This window comes from Canis lupus, unplaced genomic scaffold (genome assembly GCF_011100685.1).
Source record: "Canis lupus familiaris isolate Mischka breed German Shepherd unplaced genomic scaffold, alternate assembly UU_Cfam_GSD_1.0 chrUn_S1601H1791, whole genome shotgun sequence".
Classification (NCBI taxonomy): Eukaryota; Metazoa; Chordata; class Mammalia; order Carnivora; family Canidae; genus Canis; species Canis lupus.
In genome coordinates, this window is record NW_023330441.1 from 72,041 (window position 1) to 96,801 (window position 24,761).

The 24,761-nt window shown below is 44.7% G+C and overlaps 1 protein-coding gene and 1 long non-coding RNA gene across 6 annotated transcripts in view; one reads left to right on the top strand and one right to left on the bottom strand.

The window, feature by feature from the left end:
• Positions 1–24,761, top strand: part of LOC119878426 — a 61,152-nt gene that overhangs the window by 27,458 nt on the left and 8,933 nt on the right. For both annotated transcript variants that reach the window (XR_005386863.1, XR_005386862.1), the window contains exons 2-4: positions 14,457–14,632; positions 15,359–15,498; positions 19,084–19,213. This is a non-coding gene — a long non-coding RNA (uncharacterized LOC119878426). The remainder of the gene's footprint in view (positions 1–14,456; positions 14,633–15,358; positions 15,499–19,083; positions 19,214–24,761) is intronic.
• LOC119878424 (layilin-like) lies at positions 1,919–23,618 on the bottom strand. 4 transcript variants are annotated; one of them, XM_038589050.1, is made up of 7 exons: positions 23,517–23,618; positions 20,021–20,318; positions 13,945–14,102; positions 10,547–10,579; positions 9,845–9,928; positions 7,670–7,766; positions 1,919–4,753 (listed from the first exon to the last, which is right to left on the bottom strand). In XM_038589050.1, the coding sequence occupies exons 1-7, from the start codon at positions 23,599–23,601 to the stop codon at positions 4,390–4,392; spliced, it is 1,119 nt and encodes a 372-aa protein (XP_038444978.1). In that variant the 5' UTR covers positions 23,602–23,618; the 3' UTR covers positions 1,919–4,389. The 4 variants fall into 4 exon arrangements, with proteins under 4 accessions (XP_038444978.1, XP_038444976.1, XP_038444977.1 ...); XM_038589048.1 differs by having other exon boundaries at positions 9,815–9,928; XM_038589049.1 differs by lacking the exon at positions 23,517–23,618 and adding an exon at positions 22,829–23,112 and having other exon boundaries at positions 9,815–9,928.

Consider the following 24,761-nt stretch of genomic DNA (forward strand, 5'->3'; position numbering starts at 1 on the left):
ATTATGGGTGAGATGCTGAGATCACATCAGAATCCACAGCTTGCCTACACGCTGTTAGTAAGGAGAACATTGAAGAGAATGCTGCTTAGACCAGTAAGCTTGATACAGCTGAAACTGCTTTTCAGGGGAGAATTTGTCTGAAGAAATTGATAAGGTCAACAAACTACTTGGTTACAACCAACCTCCCCTAAAGGCCCTAGATAAAACAGAACACAAGAACTCACACATCTTGATACTGTGTAGTATCGAGTTCCAACCTGGAACTAAGGAATATATCTGAATGGAGGCAGGAATGTTCCATTCCTCCAGCCGTGATCTTCACTTGGAAGAGGAGTGAAGGAGTGAAGGTTGTCCTCAGGAGTCCTGAGGTTGAATTTTGGGAAGTATTTCTGAAATATTGGAAGGTTTTAAAATACATGCCCAAATAAGATTATAGATCATTACAAAACTCAGTTATCTACTTAGCCAAGGTGGCAATAAGATTCTAAAGGCAAATGTATACGGTTAGTTAACAAAATCTAGCTAGCTCTTTAAATAGGGAAGAGTCAACTTTAATAGAAACTTCATTTTTCTAGGCAGATTAAAGATAAAGAAAATCCTTTGTTTACAACTTGGACCAATAATCTAAAACTGTCACTTTAACAGGAAGAAAACTCAAACTCCAATCTTTTGTCAGTGTACTTCTGATATTAAAACTCATGATTCCAACAAGATGAATTTAAAAGGTATATGCAGTCTCTTTCCCTCCCTGTCATCTCCCGTGTTGATATACAATGTTCTGACCAGAATCTCCCATCAGGAATGAAGGGCTCTCAGCTGTGGGAATGTGCCACCAGTCCTTCAACTCTCAGAGGCCATTAGGCATGGCCTTGACGGAAGACAGGTGCCTTGCTAAGGTCATGCCCTCTTCCCAGCTGGTCACATTCAGTGACTGTTATAAAAGTCCAGGCCTTTTGCCCTAATTTTGGATGGTTCTGAAGACTAACCCTACTTTGGAACTCCTCAGGGAATCAGTGAAAGCTTCTGTTGATACTCTATCACTGCTTGACATCTGCTTGATCTGCTCTCTTACTTTCCCTTCTCTTCCCCAAGTGTTGATCACTCCCAAATACACTTTTTGACATACATACTAGTCTCCAACATCTTCATCAGTCCGACTGTGCACGAAATTTCTTTCCAAAGATCCCCTCTTACAAGCCTTCTATAACTTTCCTTTTTACATCAGACTTTGTTCTAAGTGTTCCTTTTTTTTTTATTTTAATTTTTATTTATTTATGATAGTCACACAGAGAGAGAGAGGCAGAGACACAGGCAGAGGGAGAAGCAGGCTCCATGCACTGGGAGCCTGATGTGGGATTCGATCCCGGGTCTCCAGGATCGCACCCTGGGCCAAAGGCAGGCGCCAAACCGCTGCGCCACCCAGGGATCCCCTAAGTGTTCCCTCTTTGAACAACCAGTCCCACTTACCTTGCAAAGAGTCGTTCTTATTATTTCCAGTAGTCTTAATTACATTTATTAACATTATTTATTCTTAGATTACCCACAAAACTGCACTAGTCAAAGTAATAAAGTTTCTCTCTGAAACAAAAACAAATGAACAAACAAAATAGAAACAAACTCAAATACATAGAACTGTGGTAGAAAGACCAACACCATGCGGTTTTTCTCTTCTGACAAATTTTGCAATAGAGATAACACGAACCTGCCTTTCAGCAAACAGGTAGAACAGAAATTCTACCTCTAATGTTGATAACTCTGAAGACAGGTCCAATGTAATAATACCAACAACTTGAAATTAGCTTTAATATCAAACATTTTCCCAGATCACATAACTTTGAAAAATGTTTGAGTTTCCATTTTCTGAGTTTTAGAATGCCTGATTATTATAAGCGTTTGCCTTTAAGCCAACTAAATGGAGTACTTTAAAAAATTCATTTTAGGAAACATCTTACATTTACAATATACAGGGACACATATACAAATACACAAACAAGATGCAAACAAAATCTTAAAGGCCCAGTTTCCAAGTATCTTTTTATAAAACAAATCCATTGAAAGATGGGATTATAATTTATAGATCCATTATTTGGTCATTTTTCTTAGGAGTCTAACGAATATTGTGGCCAAATGGTGTTGCAGAAAAAAAAAAAAAAAGATTGTCATTTTAGAGAATACAGCCTAAAGGACTGCATGTGGGGATGAAATTGTCATTTCCCATATCCCAGTGAGAACACGGCTAGTTTTATTCAAAGATACCAAAAAGTTACAACAATGAACAAACCAAATGAAGCTGAGGGTACCTCTGTGAGCATGAGCTCCTCCCCAAAAGTCAGAGCTTCACCCAAATGAACCAAACAGAAGAAACAAGGTCACATGTCATTGTACACGAAGTACTCACCAAGAGATGTCCGTTCAAACCAAGCCCCAAAACTAGTTCCTTGCTATTATAGGTAAATTTGGTGCAGAAGGTTGGCAGTATCCAGGTGAGGTGAGTCCCCTGTGATTGCCTCTAGGACCAGAGCCTAGGCAGCCACTGGGCTGGTCACTGACTTACTTTAATGGCTGGGGGTTGATGAACCCTGAGAAAGAAGCTCCTGGCTGCCTTTCCAAATCTGTAACCAAACCCAATTCTGTCCACCTGATGCACAGCTAAGATAATCACTGTGATGTTGAGCAGGCCGCAAGGAAAGGGCTGATCTGAGAAGCAACCAGACCAGGAACCCAGCGGTGCAAGCCTCAACTCTACCTCCCCAAAGGAGAGTCAGAGAAATTTAAACCCAAATTAAAAGGGCCTGGGTAAAAAGTTGCAGCTGTGCTTATTAGTCCCATTAACATTTTGGTCACCAGCTTCAGTGACATAAAGTAAGTTGTTAACGCAACTCACCAGCTTCCTAGGCAACTCACCAGCTTCCTTTCTTCCTAGGCAAAAGGAAAGCTTTTAAAACTAAAACAACTCACTTACCTCCCCCACTCCGGGGAGTGTGACCAACAGGTCCTATAAATTTTTAAGCTGCCCTACATAGGCTTTTCTACAACGACCCGAAAAATGAATTGTTCATCCATTCAACAATTATTGATCATCTACTCAGTGCCAGGTGCTGTCTCAGGTGTAGGAGGTAGGATTACTAGGGCAGATGATGAAGGCACAGCCTAACAGGGGCCTGAAGAGGGCAGCACAGGGGAGGGTTAAAAGGACGGGTTACAGAGCCAGGATATCTAAAGCAAAATGGGAACTCTGATGTTTTGGGGCGATGAATTGGTCCTCACCACGGCATTACTCTTGTTGCTTTAAATCCACAAAATCACTTCCTGGAAACAGGCATAAGTGACGTGTGTTTTACACTCTGTTCTCTGTCCTAGTGTGGTGGGTAATTGGGTGGTGATTACCATCCGCTGACTGTGATACTGCTCTGACCCAGACCAGCTAACTCTGTCTACTTTGGGGCGCCATTCAGGAGGCAAAATGACAAACTATGAAAAAATACATGATGAAAACTTAAAATAACAAGATGGAAGGAGTTTTCAGGTGATAGAAAGAACTCTCAGACCTCCCAAGTGTAAACAACTGACATCAAGTAAGTTTATAAGAAAATTTTCTGTGGATTCAAGTCCAAAAGTATTTGACACAGGTCCCTAAAACAAAAGGGAAGAATAATTACCATTGTCAGCAATATCATGTTGATGCTTCTGTAAAACAAACACACAAGGCAGGACGACAAACACGATCAGGGTGGGGCACACAAGCCTAGAAGCCAAGACTCAGATTTCAGTTCTAGTTTGTAAAGTACTTCCAAGTTGGATATTTCCAAGTTTGGATGTGAGGAGAAAGAAAAAGAGGTCCCCTGAGGCCACATGCTGAGGAAAGTCTCTAGACACAGACAGACAAACATTCTGCTTCCTGCTTTTGATTGGATTTGATTTGATTCTTTGAAAAAAAACGATCTGAGAATTGCCAATGCACAGGCCAGCCCAATGCCAGAGTACATGGGGTTTGAAAAGATTCTGTAATTTCTGTCTCTTTGTGATTACATGTGCTGCTGTATAGAGTAGGAAAAACAGAACCTAGTGGTGGGTTTCCCAGGTCCTGCAGCCACAACCTTACCCTGGCAAGGAAAGTGTTGTCCCTTGAAAGTCATAAATAACCCATCCATTGGTAGTTATTTTCTACTACGTGCCTGATGGTGGGCAGGGCAATTTCTCAGAAGGTTGGTCTGGAAAAGAAATTGGGAAAGGGGATATGGCCAAACTCAATGGAGATCACATGTTCTCCCCCATGACCTGATCTGAGCATTTTCATACACATTCTGAGTCTTTTCCTCATAGAAAACAGGAGAATTTTGCTCCTCCTTTCTTTCCCACTCCTGTTCATTCAAGTGTTTTTCATGTATCCTAATAACCATATATTTCATTTTCCACCCATCCAGACTCCTTGCTCCTCCCCATTCGGTCCGGGGAGAACTCGTAAATGTCATTGGTCACAAAACCACTCTCCACGCTCGCCAGAGTCATGAATCCACTTTCAGATGGGTTCACAGCCATGTTGTCATAGTCACAAGACATGTCATCGGGAGTGGCTTCTCCAGAGCACACTCGGAATGAAATGTTCTTCAGGTCTGGCCGGGTCTCAGCTAAGTCGGCTTCACTTTGTTTTCGGATGATGTTGTAAACCTCTAGGTCTGGGCTGTTCCCTTGGCGAGGAGAGGGCCAGATGGTGTGCTGCTCCTTTGTGCTGGGGCCTGGCTGCTCCCGTTTCCTAGGAGGAAAGAAAACTGGAGCTGAGTACTTTAGACAAGGGGATTGAGAATAGCCCTGTGGCTTCTGCTCCAGTAGGAGGAAGTCATCCCAGGCAATCACTACACGGCATTTCTCACCCACAGACACAGGTCAAGGCTTCGGGGTGGGGTGGGGTATGAAAATAGGAAGGTAGTGTTATATTCAAAGTGCTTGTGTATCTATATTCACTGCTGCCAAAGCATAGAACAGAGGTGATTATCTGGGGAACCCCAAAGCTCCTGCAGCATCCATGGATAGAACTGGATGGGAAAAATATCACATTTTAAAAAACTCTTCTCCAAGCTGTCCTTCAATTCTGAATGTAGGCAACAAATCAGAGTAGAATTAGTAATATCTTTGACTTGATACCAACAGAGTCACAGATGTTTTCATATCACATCACAGTTATCATAGATACCTTAAAATATTTTACACTCCTCTCTACTTCAAAATTATGCTAATTATACTCACCACTAAATAAATAACACCCACCCACACATTAATAAAGAAACACACCAAAAAACAAACAAACAAACAAAACCAAAAAAAACAAAAAACAAACAAACAAAAAAAAGAGGGATCCCTGGGTGGCGCAGCGGTTTAGCGCCTGCCTTTGGCCCGGGGCGTGATCCTGGAGACCCGGGATCGAATCCCACGTCGGGCTCCCGGTGCATGGAGCCTGCTTCTCCCTCTGCCTATGTCTCTGCTTCTCTCTCTCTCTGTGTGACTATAATAAATAAATAAAAATTTATTTAAAAAAAAAAAAAAAAAAAAAAAAAAAAAAGAAACACACCTATTGCCAAACCACATTCAGTCTTCGGAAATATTTTGCTAAATTGTTTTTATCAGTACAATTGCTTTCTTTGCAATCCAATACATTTTATTTTATACATTTAAAGATCTTGTTCTGGGAAGGGGTCCAGAGGCTTTACCCAACTGCTACAGAGGTCTCTGGCCCAAAAAGATTAAAAACTGGGATACCTGGGTGACTCAGTGGTTGAGTGTCTGCCTTTGGCTCAGCTCATGATACTGGAGTCCTGGGATCAGTCCCGCATCAGGTTCCTCACAGGGAGCCTGATTCTCCCTCTGCCTATGTCTCTGCCTCCCTCTGTGGGTCTCTCATGATTAAATTAAATATTAAAAAGAAAAAAAAGGTTAAAAACCTCTGAGATAGGCTCTAGCTTCGGAGTCACAATTCCTAAATCCTGTTGAGGTGCTAAATAGACTAAGGAAGAGAAACTTAAAACAACAACAACAAAAAACCAACTGCAGAGTAAGCAGTTGGAAAATATATTTGTAATATTTTAATTGAATTCTATTTTTAGATCAAAAGGAATTAACTAATAAAAATGATCATAGTAAGAGCCAACTATTTTCAGTGTTTATTATATGCCCATTCTGCATGCATTAACTGTTTTAAATCTAGTAATCCTATAAGGAAGATATTGTAAAATGAAGCAGGTTCTACCATTGACCCTTGAACAATGAGGGGGTTATGGGTGTCAACCCCCAACGCAGTTTAAAATCTGCATGTAACTTTTGACCTACCCCAGACTGAGCCATTAATAGCATACTGCTGACCAGAAGCCTAATACATATTTTGCATGTTATATGCCTTATATACTGTATCCTTATAAATAAAAAGTTAAAGAAAATGTTATCAAGAAAGTCATAAAGAAGAGAAAATATTTACATATATTTTCTTTATATGTATAAAGAAATAATATTATATATATATTATATATATATATTATATATATACATATATATATAAAGAAAATATATTTATCTTTCTTGAAAATGTTTTTTTTTATTTTTTTTATTTTATTTTTTTTATTTATTTTTTTATTTTTTTTCTTTCTTGAAAATGTTATCAAGAAAGTCATAAAGAAGAGAAAATATTTACTGTAAAAATATTTACAGTACAGTATTTATTGAAAAATACTCAAAACATGTATAAGTGGATCCACACAGTTCAAACCTCTGTTATTCCAGGGTCAACTGTGCATTAAAATCTTACTAATTCATCTTCCAATGGTTATCAAAGGGAGTTGAATCTTAAACTGGACTTTAGTTTTCCTGTTGTAAAATGGGCATACCAGCCTTCTTCTTCTATATATGGTGTGATGCTGGGGAATAAAAAGGCAACTGAGAAGAGCTGTAGGACCTTCCAAAATGGTGGCACACGATCCATAAATAGAGATGCTCTAGGACAGTTAGTGCGGCTATTTTGTAGCAATCTATAATTATATATCTAATGAAAAGCAAAGTCAATTAAAAGGCTTTAACTATTTCATTTCAAATAGAGTGATTCAGTTTCAGATGTTTGCCAGAAGGCTTTGGAATAGTCATTTTTCAATGGCTCACTCTTTATTCCTTTACCCAATGAACCAACATTTTTGGAGTGAGGGCATACATTCATGAAAGCACTTTGCTGAGCGATGTGTGGAAACAAAGGAGGGGAGTAACAGTTTCACTTCTCGAGTCATTTGGAATCTTCCACACACACAAAAATTAAAGAATATAAGATCACTTTCTTTTTTTCTTTTTTTAAAGATGTATTTATTTATTTATTCAGAGAGAGCAAGAGAGAGGCAGAGACACAGGCAGAGGGAGAAGCAGGCTCCATGCCGGAAGCCTGACGTGAGACTCGATCCCAGATCTCCAGGATCACACCCCAGGCTGCAGGTGGCACTAAACCACTGTGCCACCAGGGCTGCCCAAGATCACTTTCTTAATTACAACCAAGCACAAATTCTTAGTACTTCTGAATGCCCTGAGCCCATCAGAGAATTTACTGTCAAATCTGCCATGGTAATTGAAGCAAACAGAGCAATGTCCAAATCTCAAAGAGTCTAGAAGATACAAAGGTCTACACAGTGAAGATTTTACTTGCCTCTTTCTATAGATCCAAACCCAACACACAACTGTGATGACCACAAGGAGAAGGATGATGCTGGGGATTAGAATGTAAGCAAGATTCAAGGCAGCTTCTGAAAAGAAAATCATATATTATCAGTGTTAGTGATATTGTTACAAGCTTCAAAATGAGCTTAAAAATGCATAATCAACACAGAATATTCCAAAGAGCATATTCCTGGAAGGAAATATATATACAGTTACCCAGTTAGCAAAGTCTTCTAGTTTCAGTAAGTGAGCATTTTCTACGTATTACCCGAAGTAATAGAGAAAAGAAGTTTACATGTTGGAGTTTCTTGCAAAATATCAGAACCACACTGTTAGAATTATATATATTTTTTTTCCAGAGGAAAGAGATTCTCTCTTTTCTTGTCTTTGCTCTTCCTTAACAAAGTAGAGTCTGCTTGGGCAGTGGTGATGTCTTTGGACAGAAATGGCAGTTCCCAAGGTGGGGTGGGGAAGAGGGAGGGAGGGAGGGAGGGAGAGAGAAGCAAATCTCAGGTCTATTACCAGGAAAGGGAAGATCACATGAAGCACATGAATCAGACTGTAACCTTCCCAACAAATCTGACTAAGACTATTGGATCCATTTGGGGCCAAGAGCAGTGACTGTGGAGGGCATTCAGAGGCCTGCTATCCTGACCTTTCCTGTCCTTTAAGACTTGGAACAAAGTCTAAATTTTCTGTCATGGGGATTTTAGGAAGAATCTGGGACTGGGGGACTGACTCCTTTCTTACTGGTCCAAGGTTCCTAACCTTCTAGAAGCTGTTGCTTTGTTTTCCTGTGAGGCTGCAAACCTGGCCACCATACACACACAGAGAGACCCAAATAAAACCCACTTTACATGCCACTATGATAACAATGAGCAATGAGAACTCCACCCACGTCTGTTTAGAACTTTGTACTTTTTTCAAAGCATTTTCAACACATGTTATTTGTTATACAATAGAAAATTTGACTACCTTTGTCCTTGGTTCCTGGAAGAGAGGCTCTAAATCTTTGGAATTTCTCAGGTAATAGGAATAACTTTGTTATTCAGGAGCCCCTCAGACCAAACAGAGTTTATGCTGATGAGGTGTCTCAGAAGGGGGACTGAGGATGGTTGGGGGTGGTGCTAGAGATTGAGTTCAATTACATGGCCAACCTCAATAAAGTGGTGAACACGTTGATGTGCCAGGAGGGTAATTATGCAATCTGATTCCATCGGGAGAGGATACAGAAACTCCCCATATGGGACCTCTCCAGACCTTACCCTATCTGTTTCTTTGCTGGCTGCTCCTGATTTGGATTCTTTACAATAAAATGCAGTCATAAATATACTGTTTCCCTGAGTTCTATGAGTTGTGCTAGTGAGTTATCAAAACTGAGGGGGTCGTGGGCATCCTCTGGATTTGTAGCCAGCTGATCAGAAGTGAGAGTGGCCTACACCCCTAAACTTGTGTCTGAAGTGAGGGCAGTCTTGTTGAGGACGGAGTCCTTAATCTGTGGGGTCTGCCCTAAATTGAGGTGGCTGGTCAGAACTGAACTGCAGTATTAAAATATCCTATTTCATTTTAGGGGCACAGTAATGCTCTCAGGTGAGAAACACAGCATTACTTCCATTATGCAAAAGATGACACCATAGCACAGAGAAATGAAGTGGTTTAAATGTTGCCCAGTGACATAAGCGCAGATCTCCCTCTTAAAACTCAAGGTGAGAGGCGAAGTTGAAATTCCATTAGGACTCCAATTTATCACCCCATTTTCTTTGATCCTTTATGATTTGAGTTGTAAAATATTTTTGCCCATTTCCTCTATCTGTTTCACAAGGGAGTATCAAGCACAGACATCATGCATCCTGCATCCCGCGTGGGATTTCTGCTCTTATTCCTCTACTGCTCTTGCAGTACCCCAACCCCTACCCTATGACTGCTGGGTGGTCCCCCACTCCCATCATCACACAGGCACTTCACATCCTGGCCAGTCTACTCTCCCGGGGTGTTTTACTGATGAAACCCAACACTGTACACACTTTCTGCAACGTCTCAGATGCCCTGTCTAGTTCACTTTTTTTTTTTAGTAGTTACAGGAACAAAGTAGAGAAAGTAACCATGGGTAATTTATGATTGAGAGTTCCATCACCTATTTTCCCCTGGAGAGTTCTGTCCATACCGTTGTTTCCTTTAAATGTCTCTCTGGCATCTTCTTTCCCTGCGTCTCCCGGAAGTATGGGTGTTGCTGGCTCTGTTCCTTCACCTGAAAACAGACACATGGACTTGAGGAGGAAGGCCTCACAATCCAGGTGGTCTCTGAGGTCCCACCAGGTTGTAGGTGGGATGCCAACAAGAGGTAGCAATTTGACCGAGGCTATGGTGCACATATAGAAAAGTAAAAGGGTTGAATTTGCTGGCCAACAGATTTAATTGTTTTCATCTTCCTGGTAAGATTTTTGCTGCCAAGAATCATGTACTGAAGTAGACAGCAGGCGGCTGGTGTCAAGGCACAGAAAATACAGAGGTGCCAAAGGGCAGGGCCAATGACTCACTTCTAGGATTATAAATTATCTGTGTGGCTCACTTCTTTTCTCATTAGATTGAATTATTCCTTTCATATTGTAAATAATGACAAGTCACATCCCGAATTGAATTTGTGGGTTGTTGCTTTTCAGCTTTGGGAGAAATAGGCAATACCAGAAGAGAGATTAATGAACTACTTGACATGGCTGGGTATGGCATACACTTCTCCAAATGGTCTGACTTCACATCAGCCCCCTTCCTGTTGGAAAATCTGGTCTAAAGAACATATGGTTCTAAATCCTTACAGGGAGCCTGGGAAACAGCCCAAATTAACCCAAATCTCAAATGAAAGGCTTACCTCCAGGCTTTATAGAAGGAGCTGTTGGTTTCTCTGTGGCAGAAAGAAACAAATATGAAAATAGTAACTAAATTTCCATGACATCTGGATGAAATTGGCCGAATCATGGCATCCACTTATTTACACATTCAATCACCTGATATACTTTATTTAGTGTTACTAGATGCCAAGATCTGGGTTAGTAAGTCAAAAGAATCACTTTTGCAGCAAGACTAGCCTTCCCCCAGCTTTGCTTGAGTATTTTTTTAAAAAGTATTTTAAAAATTTCAAATATGAGAATTTCCAAATATACACAAAAAATAGACTGGTAGAATGAAACTCTATGTACCCTCACTTAGCTTCAACCCTTATAACATGGCTAATCTTGTTTTAAAAGTAACCCCTACCCCTTCCCAGCTATGCTCAGGCCTGGATTATTTTAAAGCAACCAAAGACATCTTAGCATTTTCCACTGGGGTTGTTTTAGAGAGTAACAAACACTGACCTCCAAGCAGTGGAAGTGGCGGTGGTGGGAGGTCGGTAAGCAGACCACTGCCAGCCCCTAGGCAGACACTGGTGATCTAGACCATAAATCAGTTTAAATATCTCAAAGAGCCTCAGGACAACCAAGCTGCACAGAGAATCTACATCTACATGTTTTTACCTTTGGCTAGGAGTATGTCCCCCTGTGGTACTGGTAGGAAATCTCTTATGCTAATCAGATGCTCCGGGATTCATAGGGATAGGGTCCTTAAGGGCATGATTTTGGAATTCACAATCCTAAGGCCAGGATAGCAAATCTATTCTGAAGTTTCTGAAGGAAACTTTTAATCATCTTTCCCATAAGTGTGTGTGTGTGTATGTGTGTGCGCGCATAGGCACATGCATACACACACGTGAAAGCGTGTAAAGGTGATACAAATTGTTCATTTATTTCCAAACATCCAACCTATATAGTGCCTTCTACATATAAAAACATCATCATGTTCTAAGTGTTTTATGAAAACAAACACAATTTACCCTGGTAATAGCTTCATTGACGTAGTTGCTATTATTTTGGTGATTTTGTACGCCATGTATCCAAGGTACAGGAATAACTTGTCTAAATCTCACAGTGAGTGAGTAGCTGAACTGGAATTTGAACCAAATAAATTCAAGTAAAAATTAAAATTGCAAGGAGACAAACTGTGGTAGGTAGTGGAGATAAAATAGCAAATGAGAATAGTTCCAACCTTCTCTGGCTCGTACACTCTATAGGATGGCCATAACATATGGAAACACAGGATAATATTAACAAATATTAATTTTGTGATATTACATTATAATACATAGTATATTCAATAACATTACATGACCTATTCATTTTGTTTGTCCCTCCATGGTTCAATCCAGTGTGCAAAAGTGTATTAAACATGGCAGATTAATGCAGCATTTCCATTAATCCTTACGATGCATCTGCAATGTGCTGCCTCAGCTGATTTGTCTCTGATTTTCACTGAATACACATAGGTGTATTAGCAGACCCCAGAAGTAAGTGAGGGTTCAGATCTGGCTAGTGTGCCCCTACTCTACATGGTCATGTTGTCAAGTTCAGTTTTAGATATTATTCAGCCCTTCCCTTGCCACTCTGGCATATAGATCATGGCATATAGATCATGTGCATCCCTTGGAACTGCACTGGATGACCTTCCCCTAGCCCATCAAATGCAGGGATTAACTTGTTAAATAGGTATATTTCTAGACCTCATGCCAACCATGTAGTGAAGGGGACAAACTTATAAATAGGCAAAGCATTGTATGTGTGAGATGCCAAAATCCTCCTAGGAGGAAAACCAAACTTGGTTTTGAGGGGCCCTTGGAAGGTTTCCTAAAGGAAATTTTTTCAATTTCTTATTTTGAAAAATTTTGGATTTATGAAAATTTGCTAAAATAGTACAAAGAATGCCCATATATCCTTTACCCAAATGTTACGATTTTATCACATTTTGTTTATTTATTCTGTTATATTTGTCTATATTTTTATTTATGTCTCGATACATCCACATATGTATGAAAAACACATACAGACATACATGTGTAACTTTTTTACTGAGAATAAGTTGCAGACATGGTTACTCTTTATTCTAATTAATTCAATATGTATTTAAAAAGATGGGGGGGGGGGCAGGCTCTTATGTAACCACAGTAACGTGATCAGAACCAAGAAATCAACATTGATAGTCTATTGCCTAATAGACCTTACTCAAATTCTGCCAATTGTCCTAATCCTGCCTTTTATAGAAAACCATCATCATCACCCAGGTTCCAATCCACAATCACCTGTTACACTTAATTGTTATAAGAGAAAATGATGTTGAATGTGAACCCAAGTGAGAAAGAGTTGCTGGGAAAGGGTAAGAGTGTTCCAAGTACCGGGAACAGCAGTTAAGAGCTCTGGGGCAACTTCACAGAGCTCAGAGGGGAGTGAGGGGCACCTCACAGAGCACATGGGGAAGTGGGGGGCACCTCACAGAGTGCATAGGAGAGTGGGATGCACCTCACAGAGCTCACAGGGGAAGGATGGGGAAGGAGGGAGAAAAAAAACACCTTTTAGCAGCAAAAATCACAGCAAAAGCCTAAATTCAAACAATTTTAGGATTACTTAGTCTTCAACTAGATGCAACTAACAAGCCATTCTGTTCTGGCGAGGCAGGAAATGGTGCAGGATGGTCACTGGGTAGTTGGCTTCAGGGAGCTGAGAAACTTCAGGACAGATCAAAATCACTTGAAGTCTAGATCTAAGTGGGTTATGAGGGAGGAGTCTGGGAAACCCCAGCAGAGTGAGACTGCAGGCTTGTAGCCAATTCAAAACACTCAACAGATCCAGAGGCAAAGGCCAGTTGGATTTGCAAAGGCATGCAGAGAGGGTGGTTTAAGCCTGCTCCTCACGGAGACTGCCATCTGTCCAATGCCAGTGAAATTAGTGTACTCCATCATCTACTTGCTCTGGTCATTATTCTGTTTCCTTAAAGCCCCAGAAAATAATGCCATGTGGCTCTTAGAAGACTTGCAGGAACAGTGGCCAGCTTCCTTTCACATTTTTTCTTTTTCCCAAATTCTCTACAGCCAAGCTCACATGTGGAAAGAATGAGAATTTGTGATTGTCCACTTGGAGGGCTTTTTGCTTCCTGAACTTCTCACCATTCTCGATTTGTCGTACATAAACAAAACCCTTTCTTTCCTTCATCCCTTCCCTTAGCATCAGCTACTCTTCTCCTCTGCTGAGAATAGCCCTCAATGAGGAATTGTCACTCCACTCCCCTGGCATTTGCAACAAGCTGTCTCAGAGACCATGTAACAATTCTGAGATAGCAGCTGCTTACAAAGTTAAGAGAGGACACTGAGAATTCAGCCATGTAACTTGGGAAAAGATTCATTACCATCGGAATATTTGCAAATGAAATTGTTCTTCATGTTGCATCGGTCATCATTCCACTGGAACATGTAGAGGCCCCCGACACCAGCAGGAGCCGATGGTTGATGGTACATGACCACGCAGACCTCACTGCCGCATGAAGGCTCATCCACATACCAGTTCCTGTAGGAAAGAGGTCAACGATGGACACCATTGGAGAAGGAAACTCCAAGACTTTAAAAACCTTTGTTTTGCCATCAAGTGCCGTTGAGACACGAATTTAGGATTCTACTTCGGAAGACAATAGAGAGAGAGGCAGGAATTGAAGTGCTGCCAATGAGCAGAACCACGTGCTTTCTAATACAGACATCACCATCAATCCTCTGACATTTACCACAACCTCTTTGTAGGGAGGAATATATTACCATATGATATCTGCAAAGTAATTATGAGCAAAAGCAGTTAGCAGGGCCAATCTGGATGATCTTGTTTCTTTCTTGCTCTTTGCTAACTGGCTTTTGTTTCTCCTTGTTTTAGAAATCAGATGCATCGAGAAGAGGCATGGTTTATCTCAGCCAGAGCTTGACCTGCTCACATCTCTCTGCTTTTTGACAGTCATAGACAGTCATAACTGCCTTTCTAGCCCTGGGATGTAAATGGAAAATTCAAGCATCTGAGCAAGACTTTCCAAAATGTAGAGGCTGTCAAAGCAGGTGAGGGGGTGGCGGTAAGAGGAGACGGCCCACATAGTCTTTTTCAGTTTTTAAGTTGTTTCCACGTCATCAGGCAGACGAGCCCCTCCCTCTGCCTCTGCTGCCAGATTTCTTGTCTTTGTCTTCCTACCTCTTGAATGGGGTGCATTAGCAGCCTGCGCTTCACTACCCAGTGTTACTTGGAATTAAATGGTGCTGCCACCCAGTTGGATATTGGGTGCCAGGTTAAGGCCTTGGATTCTACAGAGAATCTAAATGCTGTGAGCACCCGCTGTATGCATTGACTCAGGGCTGGGCTTTGTAGTCTGCATGGTCATCCACCTGTCTTGCCTCCTTCCAAGGCCCAGGTCTTGCCCTGATGCTCAGATTATTTAGCTGAGTCCTGCTGCTCTGCATAGATCTTGAGAGCCTCTCCTTGGAGGCAGCTGAGAGATAGGTCTCCTTGTAGCACCTAGGTATGCCTCTGTTTGAGTGCTATGTTACTATCCACCAAAGGGAAGATCCTCTGCTGCACCCACTGGGTTGATTTGCCTAGATAATAACTGAACTTGAAGCACTGCTTGGATGCTGCATCTGGACAGCTGGGGGCCCTGACTTGGGCTGGGCTCTGACCCAGTAGTTATAATGACCAGACCATATTCTAACCCACTTGGTAGATCTTTTACCTTGACTTACCCTGTTCTTTTTCCCACTGGCATTATGGCTTTATGTTATTTCATTTCACAGCTGATGGAATAGATGGAATATTATGCCAGGCACCTAGGTTGTGGACTCAAGCCAGCTCTCAGGCTGGGAACTCACTGATAGAAGAGGAGGCCAGGTTCTTCAGGAGGAGGGACCCTGCAATGCCACAGTTGGCATACATGGTAATCATTTTTCTTGTTCTCCCAAAGGGACTATGGCTATTTCGTAGAGTTATCCATGCATTGGGGAAGGGGAATATCCAAACGTTATAAGAACTGTTGGGCACAGGATGCAAGTGACATTGATATTTGAAGACTTGAAATGTCATCAAGGCTACCAGGAACATATTGAGGTCAGGTATGAAATGGAGTTCTGGCCTAGGACCAGCTCATGGGGGGACCCATAAAGTGGGCATTTCCTATATGACTTGAACAGCCGTATTTGGTAGTTGGTATAGTTCTACATTGGTTCTTTAGCCTACAAAGTAAGAGCTATAATAGTGGACTAGGTCAAGCAGAAGCTTCTGAAATTGCACTCTTCCACACCCTCTCCAAAGCAGTAAATAAAAAAAATCAATATTTTATCCAGGAGAAGATGACAGAAAGTAGTACTTCCCTTGAAGATCTAGAGAATGCAGTGGGGTGGGGGGTGGGAGTGGAGGGTAGTCTCCATCATATCTCTAGTTAGTTCACTAGTCTGGACCCTGCAAAAACCAGGCAGATCCCAAAGGATGATACCAGAGTAGCATAAACACAACTAAGTAGAAGTCTCAATTACAGCTGCTGTGCCATATGTGGTATCTTTGCTAGAGCAGGTTAACATGCATGCAGGGTACTTAGCATGCAGATCCGGTGAACATAATATTTTCCATCAGAAAGAGAATCAGAAACAGTTTGCATTCATTTGGAATAGACAACAGCATATATTTATGGTCTTACTTCAGGCCTATGTTAATTTTCTCACCCTCTGCCATAGGAGACTTTGGTATAAGGAGACTTTGCAGAAAATCACAGTAGTCTACTATATCTCTGACATCATGCTACTGAACCAGATAAACTTAGTAAGACACTCATATGTCTAGAAGGTTAGAGATAAACTCTATGAAGATTTAAGAGCCTGCCACTTCATGAAAATGTGTAGGTTTCTAGTGATTTAGGGAATGCCTGAACATCCCTTTCATATTAAAGGACAAATATTGCATCTTGAAGCATCTTTCAATAATGTAAAGGAGGAAGCATAGCACCTAGTTGGCCTCTCTGGGTTCTAGAGGTAACATATTCCACATTTGGGAATATTGCTCTGGCCCATGTACCAGCCAACATGAAGGACAGCCAGCTTTGAGTGAGGTCTGAAGCCAAAAAGGACCCTGAAGCAGGTCTAGGCTGTGGTGCAAGCATATTTTCCCATTGGGCCATATAATCTAGGAGATTCTATTAGTAGAGGTATCAGTGATGGGAAATATAATGCTGTATAGAATTTGTGAAAAGCTCCAATGAGAGAATAACAGTGTAGATCGCTAAGATTTGATAGCAAGGGCATGTCATCTGTAGCTGAGAAACAATCACCTTTTGGAAAACAACTCCTGGCTTGGCTACTGGGCAAGGAGCACCAAGAGACTGTGCAGTCCAACCTGCCCATGATGAATGAGGTGCTGTCAGACACAACTAGTCCTGGGCTGGGCAGGCCAAGAAGCAATCCATTCTAAGATGGAAGAGGTATATCCAGAACCAAAGAGCACTCACTGTATAAGCAGGCAGAGCAACCTGCCATGGCATCTACCACTGTCATTCCAAAGCCCCTCTCAGCTTACACCTATACCTGCATAAAGGAATCCTTTATGACTTGCTTCAGAGGCTGCCTGAGTTTGGTTCATGGATAGGTCAGCCAAATACGGGAGTATGATTCCACTGGACAGCAGCTGTACTATGACACCACTCAGAGTTGGCCTTGAAAGGTCAAGTGGTAAGGGGACATCCTCCCAATGTCTTCAGCTTAGATGGAGCACTTAGTTAACTACCTTGCATGGGCAGAGACATTACTGGAGGTTAGAATATATAAGGACTCAGGAGTAAGGCAAGAGCTTGGCCAGATGATCAGGAGTCGAAAAGGAGGAAGAGAAGATTGGAGATGAGGAACTCTTAGATAGAATGACATGATATGAATATACATAGGGGAATAGGCATAAAGTATAAGGATCTATCACATGTTAAAACCCATCAGAAAGCACTTAGCATAGAAGAGGCACTAAACAGCCAGGGAGACAAAATGACTCAGTTAGTTGATGGCAGCTAGCTTATAATCAGCCACCCCATTGCTGGCACAATAGATACATACTCTACTAGCCATGTGGCAGGGATGAAGGCCATGCATGGGATCAACATGTCCATTTCCACTCACCAAGGCTGATCTAGCTACTGTAAACATCTAACCTTCCAGCAGCAGAGGCCAAAGCTAAATCCCTAAAGGAAGACCAACCCTAGGACACCAACCTGGCATCTGGTAGCAAGTTGACTATGTTGGACTCTTTCCATCCTGAGAGGGGCAATGATTCATTTTGTTGGGAATAGATGTACAGTCTGGGTATGAGTTTGCCTTTCCTGCCTCAGGGCCTCAATCAGCACCAGTATGCAATATTTGATCAACCAACATGAGATTCCAAATAACACCTCATCAGACCAAGGGAACTATTTTATAGCAAAGGAGGTGTGGGAGTAGGCTTGTCGCCTGGGGATTTACCGGTCACATCATATCCTGCACCATCTGGAAGTTGCTAGCTGGACAGAATGGTGGAAGAATTTGTTGACAACACAGATGAAGCACTGGCTTAGAGGGAACACTTTGCAAGGAGGGAGCATTATCTCCCAAGACTCAGTGCACACTTTAAATAAATGTCCTCTGTATATCATCCCATGTCCCCAAGAGTAAGACTACATGGGTGTGAGAACCAGTGGGCAGAAACAGGAGTAGCCTTGCTTACTACCACTAGTAGTGACCCACTTGGGGAATTTGTGCTTCCTGTCTCTGCAGTGCTGGGCTCTATAGGTTTTAGATGGCCCAGTACCCAAAGGTGAAATACTTCCACCAGAAGATACAGGAAAAGTCTTATTAAACTATGAGTGATGGCTGCCACTTGGGTGCTCTGGGATCCTTATGTCTTGAGACCAGCAGGCCAAGAAGAACAATGATTATCTTTGCAGGAGGTAACTGGTCCTAATCCCAGGAGGAGGTAGCCATCCTGTCACCCATTCTGGGGAGGGAGAAATATATTTGGTATCCAGGTTATCTACCTGAATTCCTGTGGGTACTCACATACCTAATTTCGATGGTAAATGGAAGTGTTAAATGACTCCAGCCTGAGAAGTGCAAGATGACTGGGGCCTAACGTTCCTCAGGGCTGAGGGTCTGGGTCCTGCCACAAGGTAAGCCACTGAGGCTCCCTGAGCAGAGAGTGAGGGGAATCTAGACTGGATGGTAGAGGAGGGAGGTCAATGAGTATCAGCTGTGGCCCTGGGACTAGCTCCTGTGGTGAGGAGTGTAGTTCGTCATACTAATAACTTTCCTTTTTTCCCCCTTTGTTTTAATTAGAGAGGGGGGGTGCAGAAGGAGAGGGAGAGGGGAGGGAGAGGGAGAGGGAGAGAATCCTAAGCAGGCTCCACGGCCAGCATGGAGCCTGACACAGGGCTCGATCTCACAATCCTGAGAAATTAAGAATGGGATACTTAGCCAACTGAGCCCCTCAGGCGCCCCACAAATTTCCCTTTTTAAAGTTTCTTCCAGGAAGAGAGGCCTGTGAGAACCTGGAGGGGCTACCTGTGGCACCCAGATGGAACATGTGGATCTGATTAGCATAATGGATGGACTCTGATAGACGCTGACCTGTTGTCTTCAAGATAACAGGTAAAAAACATATATTTTAATCTGCATTCTTTTGATTGACAATGATTCAAACTTTTTTTTCCCATGTGATCATTGACCAGTTAGATTTTCTATTTTTCAATTGCTTAGGTTTTTTGCCTCTTTATCTTTTGGGGTTTATTGACTTACATAAATTTTTAGTGTCTTAATGACTTACATAAACGCTTTATCATAAAAAAGATATTTACTCTGTAATTTGTTACATTTATCCAGTCTTTTTTTTTTTCTTTTTTCATTTATCCAGTCTTATGTCTGCCTTTTCACTCTGATACCTTTTGATGTTTGTCCATGTCACTGCATTTCTTAGGGAGGAACAATGGCAAGGCCATGGTATCAGGGTGGGGTGTGAAATGAGTGGGTCCTGATGCTGTGGGTTTAGGAGGATCCTCCAAAACGCAGGCTTCCTTGAGTTCCCTTTTGGCCCAACCAGGCCCACCCCTGTGGTATGGAGCCCTACAGTAAGTCTCAGCCCCACAGATCTTCAATCTCTCATTGGGGTTCTAATCCAAAAGGCTGGACAGCCAGAACCACTGACTTCAAGCATCATGTGCTATTAAAACAATGCTTCTGGGCCACATCTCCCTGGACAGAGCTCTTGGGACATGAGTTGGGCACAGATCCGGGCTGATTCACCACCCTCACCACACTGCTTTGGCCAGTGCCATCCTCTAAGGGCTCTGCCTGGCTGGACCTTCACCTCTTCCCCACTGACCAGGCATTGTGGATTCAGCCTGCCTCCTTTTTGAGTTATGTCAAGTGAGTTAGCTCTGTGGGTTTCTACACACTTACCTGAATGCTGACGTGCTGCCATCTGTCCAAGCATAAAGGTCCTGGCAGGCTGTGCTGTTGCTTTGTCTCTCCTCCCGCCTCCGGAGCCCAATCCAGAAATCACCATCAGACGCCAGGAGGTTTTCAATGAACTTTTCTATCAATCTCTGCTCATCCTGAGACTCGATGCTAAGGAGCTGGCCCCCATCTGTCCTGCAGGCTGCATTGGCTTCCTCAAAGTTCAGTCTTCGAGAAGCATCATGGAAGTAAATGACTTTATAACAAGGCCTTTGTGTCCCTTCCCGGCAGACTGGCTGTCCTAGAGAAAAAAGAAGCCAAGCTATTTTAGTACTCCCAAAAGTATACCAGGGCAGGGATGCTCGGGGGCAAGTGAATGAAGCTACCCCTGGGCAGGAATTCTGATTACTCATCTGTGGACTGTATAATGTCATTTAGTGCTTGAGAGCAAATTAATATCCCTCCCTGCATCGAGATGCAGTAATTTCAACTCTGATGCCTGTATTGTGTAGGGACTCCATGTTTTGTTTGCTCCATTACAGATTCTTCAAGAGCAGACATTTTTGACTATGCTTTAAAAGAGAGGTAGCTAAAAAAAATAAAAAATAAAAAAATAAAAGAGAGGTAGCTGAAGACTTATGGTTTCACTTAAGGTCACACACATATAGCACTTTCACGTCATCAGGAAGTCTCAGGGGACAGTATTGTTTAGAGTGAGTTATCTCTGGTGCTTCCTTAGGTAAGAGAGGTATTCTGAAGTTGGCTGTGGGCTCCTCTATCCTGGAACCCTCTGCCTGTGTAGTAGGACCAAGATTTCGCCCATGCTGTCCTGTAAGCAGAAGCTAAGAGCATCCAGTCGATGGGGTTTTCTGCTCTGAATGATCTCACCGAAAGACATAGTTAAGGTTTACTGAACTCTTACCACATGGCATGAACTATGCTAAGGGCTTTTACATTTACATCTATACTTTATCTCATTGAACCTCATAGTAATCCCCTGATGTAGATATTGCTTATGCCCCATTTTACAGAGGAGAAAACTGAGGCTCAGAGAAAGTAAGTAATTTGGCTAAGGTCACATAGCTACTGGTAGCAATATCAGAGTCAGAACGAGGTTCTGATTACAAAGTCAAACCTGTAACTGTTGAACCGTGCTGCCCAGTTGCCACTCTGCTGCAGTTTCAGGCTGCATTGGGAGCCTATGTAATGTGCCTTATCCAACTGATACCTGGAAGGCTGAAAACCATCTCCGACGGATGGGATTCTACTGAGGAGGAGCAAATTGTTCACCGGTACATGCGCCCCTAGCTTGCATCTGGGCAAAACCTTGCTGTGAGCAAACTTCGTTCCATCAATGTGTATTGAGTGTAGGCTCTGTGGCTGGCACGGTGCTAGATGCTGGGACTATAGAAACAAAGGCCAGGGACACCTGGGTGGCTCAGTGATTGAGTGTCTGCCTTCAGCTCAGGGCATGATCCAGGGATCCCAGGATTCAGTCCTGTATCAGGCTCCCCACAGGGAGCCTACTTCTCCCTCTGCCTGTGTCTCGGCCTTTCCCTCTGTGTCTCTGATGAATGAATAAATTAAATCATATATATATATATATATATAAAAGAAACAAAGGCCAGTTCCTAGCCTGCAGAAACACATGCCCCTGGACCCAAATGTACAAGTGAAAACTAAATTTCAACAAAGGAAGTCCCTTGCAATGTAAGAGCCAGATTGTGGGCTGTGGGTGTGAGAAAGGGATGAAGGGTTTTGGTTTGGGAATCTCTTCCCAGCCCTCAAGGAATGTTCTCATTTTCCTAATTTGTTTTGCAGCCTTGTGGGGAATCAGATAGCATTCATCCCTATACTGACCAGTATATGGGGCAAAGGCTGCAGACAGTTGACTGCATTTTCAGTGCTGAAGGGGAACAGCACATGTAGATAATCCAGGAAACTCCCAAGAAGTCTTGTTTCTACTGCTTCTTTTATCACTTTTGTAAGGAAATTCTCAATAAGCAACAAGTTATAAGAGTTTTGCATCTTCTCTCTATTATTCATCTGCTCTTGCTAGAACTCTAACAGGACTGGCTCATCAGCAAATGAAGAGGCCTCAAAAGTGCGACATTTTCACTAAGAGGGTGTTCCAGAGAGAATGGGTGCCCCTGGCCAGAGAGGCTGTGGCTGGCACACTGCCTAGGGAGAAGACCCAGCCAGCCCAGCTATTGTGATTCCCTCAAGGTGGCTCCAAATGGGGCAGCCAGTGAAAATGAACCTCAGGTACCTCCAACCTGGTACACGGGCATAACATAAGGTGGAGCTGAATTTACTGGCAGTCCCCAGTTTTCTACCTTTGGTTTATCAAGGGAAAACATAACACCTTAAACGGGTTTCCTGTATGGTCCAGCCTGACCACACTCTGCAAGTCAGCCGGTGAGTGCCAGAGAGAGCCAGAGCTGGAAGGATGCCTGAGGCGCATCTGGTTCCCCAGCCTTCAGGAAGTGTCTTTCTCTTCTCATTTGCAGGAAGGGGAAGGGCGGGGGCTTCTGTTCCCCACGACCTAGGACAAAGCCCATGCAGCCCTAACCTAGGCAGCTTAGTTCAGACGCACCCCCCCTTCTGCCGCCTCGCAGCCCACCCCCATTCCGAAACACACTTTAGATCCTTTCTATCAGCTCTGCAAGCACGGATAACGGAGTGGAGGCTGTCATTCTCCATCCTCTGTGGGCGGTCTGTCCTCGCCCCGAAGACCTGAGAAAGAGGCACGGACATCCTCCCCCCGACATGCAGAACAAATAGAAGAGGCAAGAAGCCAAAGCACTGTACCTCCTCTGAGGTCCAAGTCCGAGGCTGCATTGACACGACAGGAGGAAGGAAGCAAGAGAGTCATTCCCCTGAGTCAGGCGGGGCTTGTCCCGCGCTAACCCGGCTTCTTTCTGGATCTCTAAGCGCTCTGCTCCAGAGCTGGATCCCGCCATCCTCCCCCCACAGAAGAGACCAGGAGCAACAGGCTGGGCTCCCACCGCACAGCCGATCCAGAATCCCCACCGTCCCCGCCTCCTCCCGGAACAGGAGACCTCCCGGGTGGGCGGGAGGAGGGTCGGTGAGCCTGTCCCCGCGCGGGGGTGCCGGCAACTGTTGCGCCACGCGCGGTGGGGCGGGCCCGGGGGACGCCTCCTGGGACAGTGTGCCCACTGCCGCACCTGGCCTATGTGCCCTAACGCCCGGAACTCCGGACGGGGAGCGGACTTTGAGGGTTCCAGGATCCGCAAGGATCCGCGCCGGTCTCAGCCAGCCGCGGGGCGACCGCTCCCCCACCAGCAGGCGCGCGGGAGGGGAGTGGGGGCTGGGTCCACTAGCGGAGCGGGGGACGCCCCTCGCCTCTGCAGGGGGCCGGAGAAGCGGTGCTGCGGGCTCGAAGGCGGCCCGCAGCGGCTGGGGAGCGGCGGGCGCGTCTGCGGGGCCCTCCGGGGACCGGCCCCGCCCCAGCCCTCGCCCCTGCGCGCTCACTCACCGCTCAGCAGGCGGCCGGTGGCGCCCCGGGGCCCCGCCAGCAGCGCGGCCAGCAGCACGGCCTGCAGCGCGGCTCCCGGCTGCATGGCCCGGCTCGGGTGCGCCCTCGAACACCGCGGACAGCGCGGCGCCACGGCGCTGGAGCGGACCGACCCGGGGCGGCGTGCGCGGCGACTGCAAAGGCGGCGGCAGCATCTCCCGAGAAGCCCCGGACCCGGCGTCCGGAGGAGGCGGGGAGGGCGCGGAGCCAGCGCACCGCCCCCCGCCCCCTGGGACGTCACGGAGGGCAGGGCAGCCCCGGCCCTGGCCCGCCAGCGACCGCCTCCTCCAGCGCGCCCGGCGCGACCGACCCGGCCAGCCCGGGCAGCGAGCCGGGGAGGGGAGCCGGTTCCCGGCGCGCCCCGGCCTGCCCCACCCCCTCCACGCGCTTTCCACAGGGATCCTGAGGTTTGTCCAGGGCGCGGGCCGAGTAGGAACATCCCGGTCTGACTTCTCTGAAATCTGATGAAGAGAGCACTGCAGCTAAACCCGGGGCCACATCTCCACCCCACTCCTCGCCGAAATGGCCAAATTCACCCGGGACCCTAGGCTCTGCAGGGTCCGTGGGGGTGGCGGGCGCCGACACTCCGTGGGGCTCGGCAGGCTGCAGGCCAGGTGCTCAGGGCCACCCCTGAGAGGGCAGTGGTGGATGCCGAGAAGAGATGCTCAAGCGAGCGGTGTGCCACTGGCCGGACGGGTACCGGACAGTGTGGCGAGCGTCCAGAGAGGTGGCTAAGTTGGAGTTCGGGCTGACAAGAGAGTAGCTCCAGCCGAAGCCACAGGGCATCTCTGAACTCGGCAAGGGAAGAATCCTGCTCTTCTCAGGGGACCTGTTGGGAGGTGGGGGTGATTGTCCAGCCCTGGACCCGCGGGCAGCAGGGAGGGGAGCCTCCCGAGGGAAGAATGATCCCTTCCTCACCAACTTAGCCCTCAAGGTGTGTTCCCTCTTCTAGACGGTCACCGCTATTTGCTTCTTGCGGTAAACACAATGTTTTAAAATATACTCAAATAATAAAGTGAGCCTCCCGCCCCAAAACTAAAGCATTAAGTGGAAGAAGGTGGGTCTGATTTCCTTGCCTCTTCCCCCCACCATGCTTCCGTGAAGCACTGCCGAAGCCTGGTCGGGGCCTCTGACTCCTGGGCTTTGGTCTCAGCTGGAGCCACTGCACTTCTAGAGGAAGAGGGCTGGGGCGGGGAGGGGGGGGGG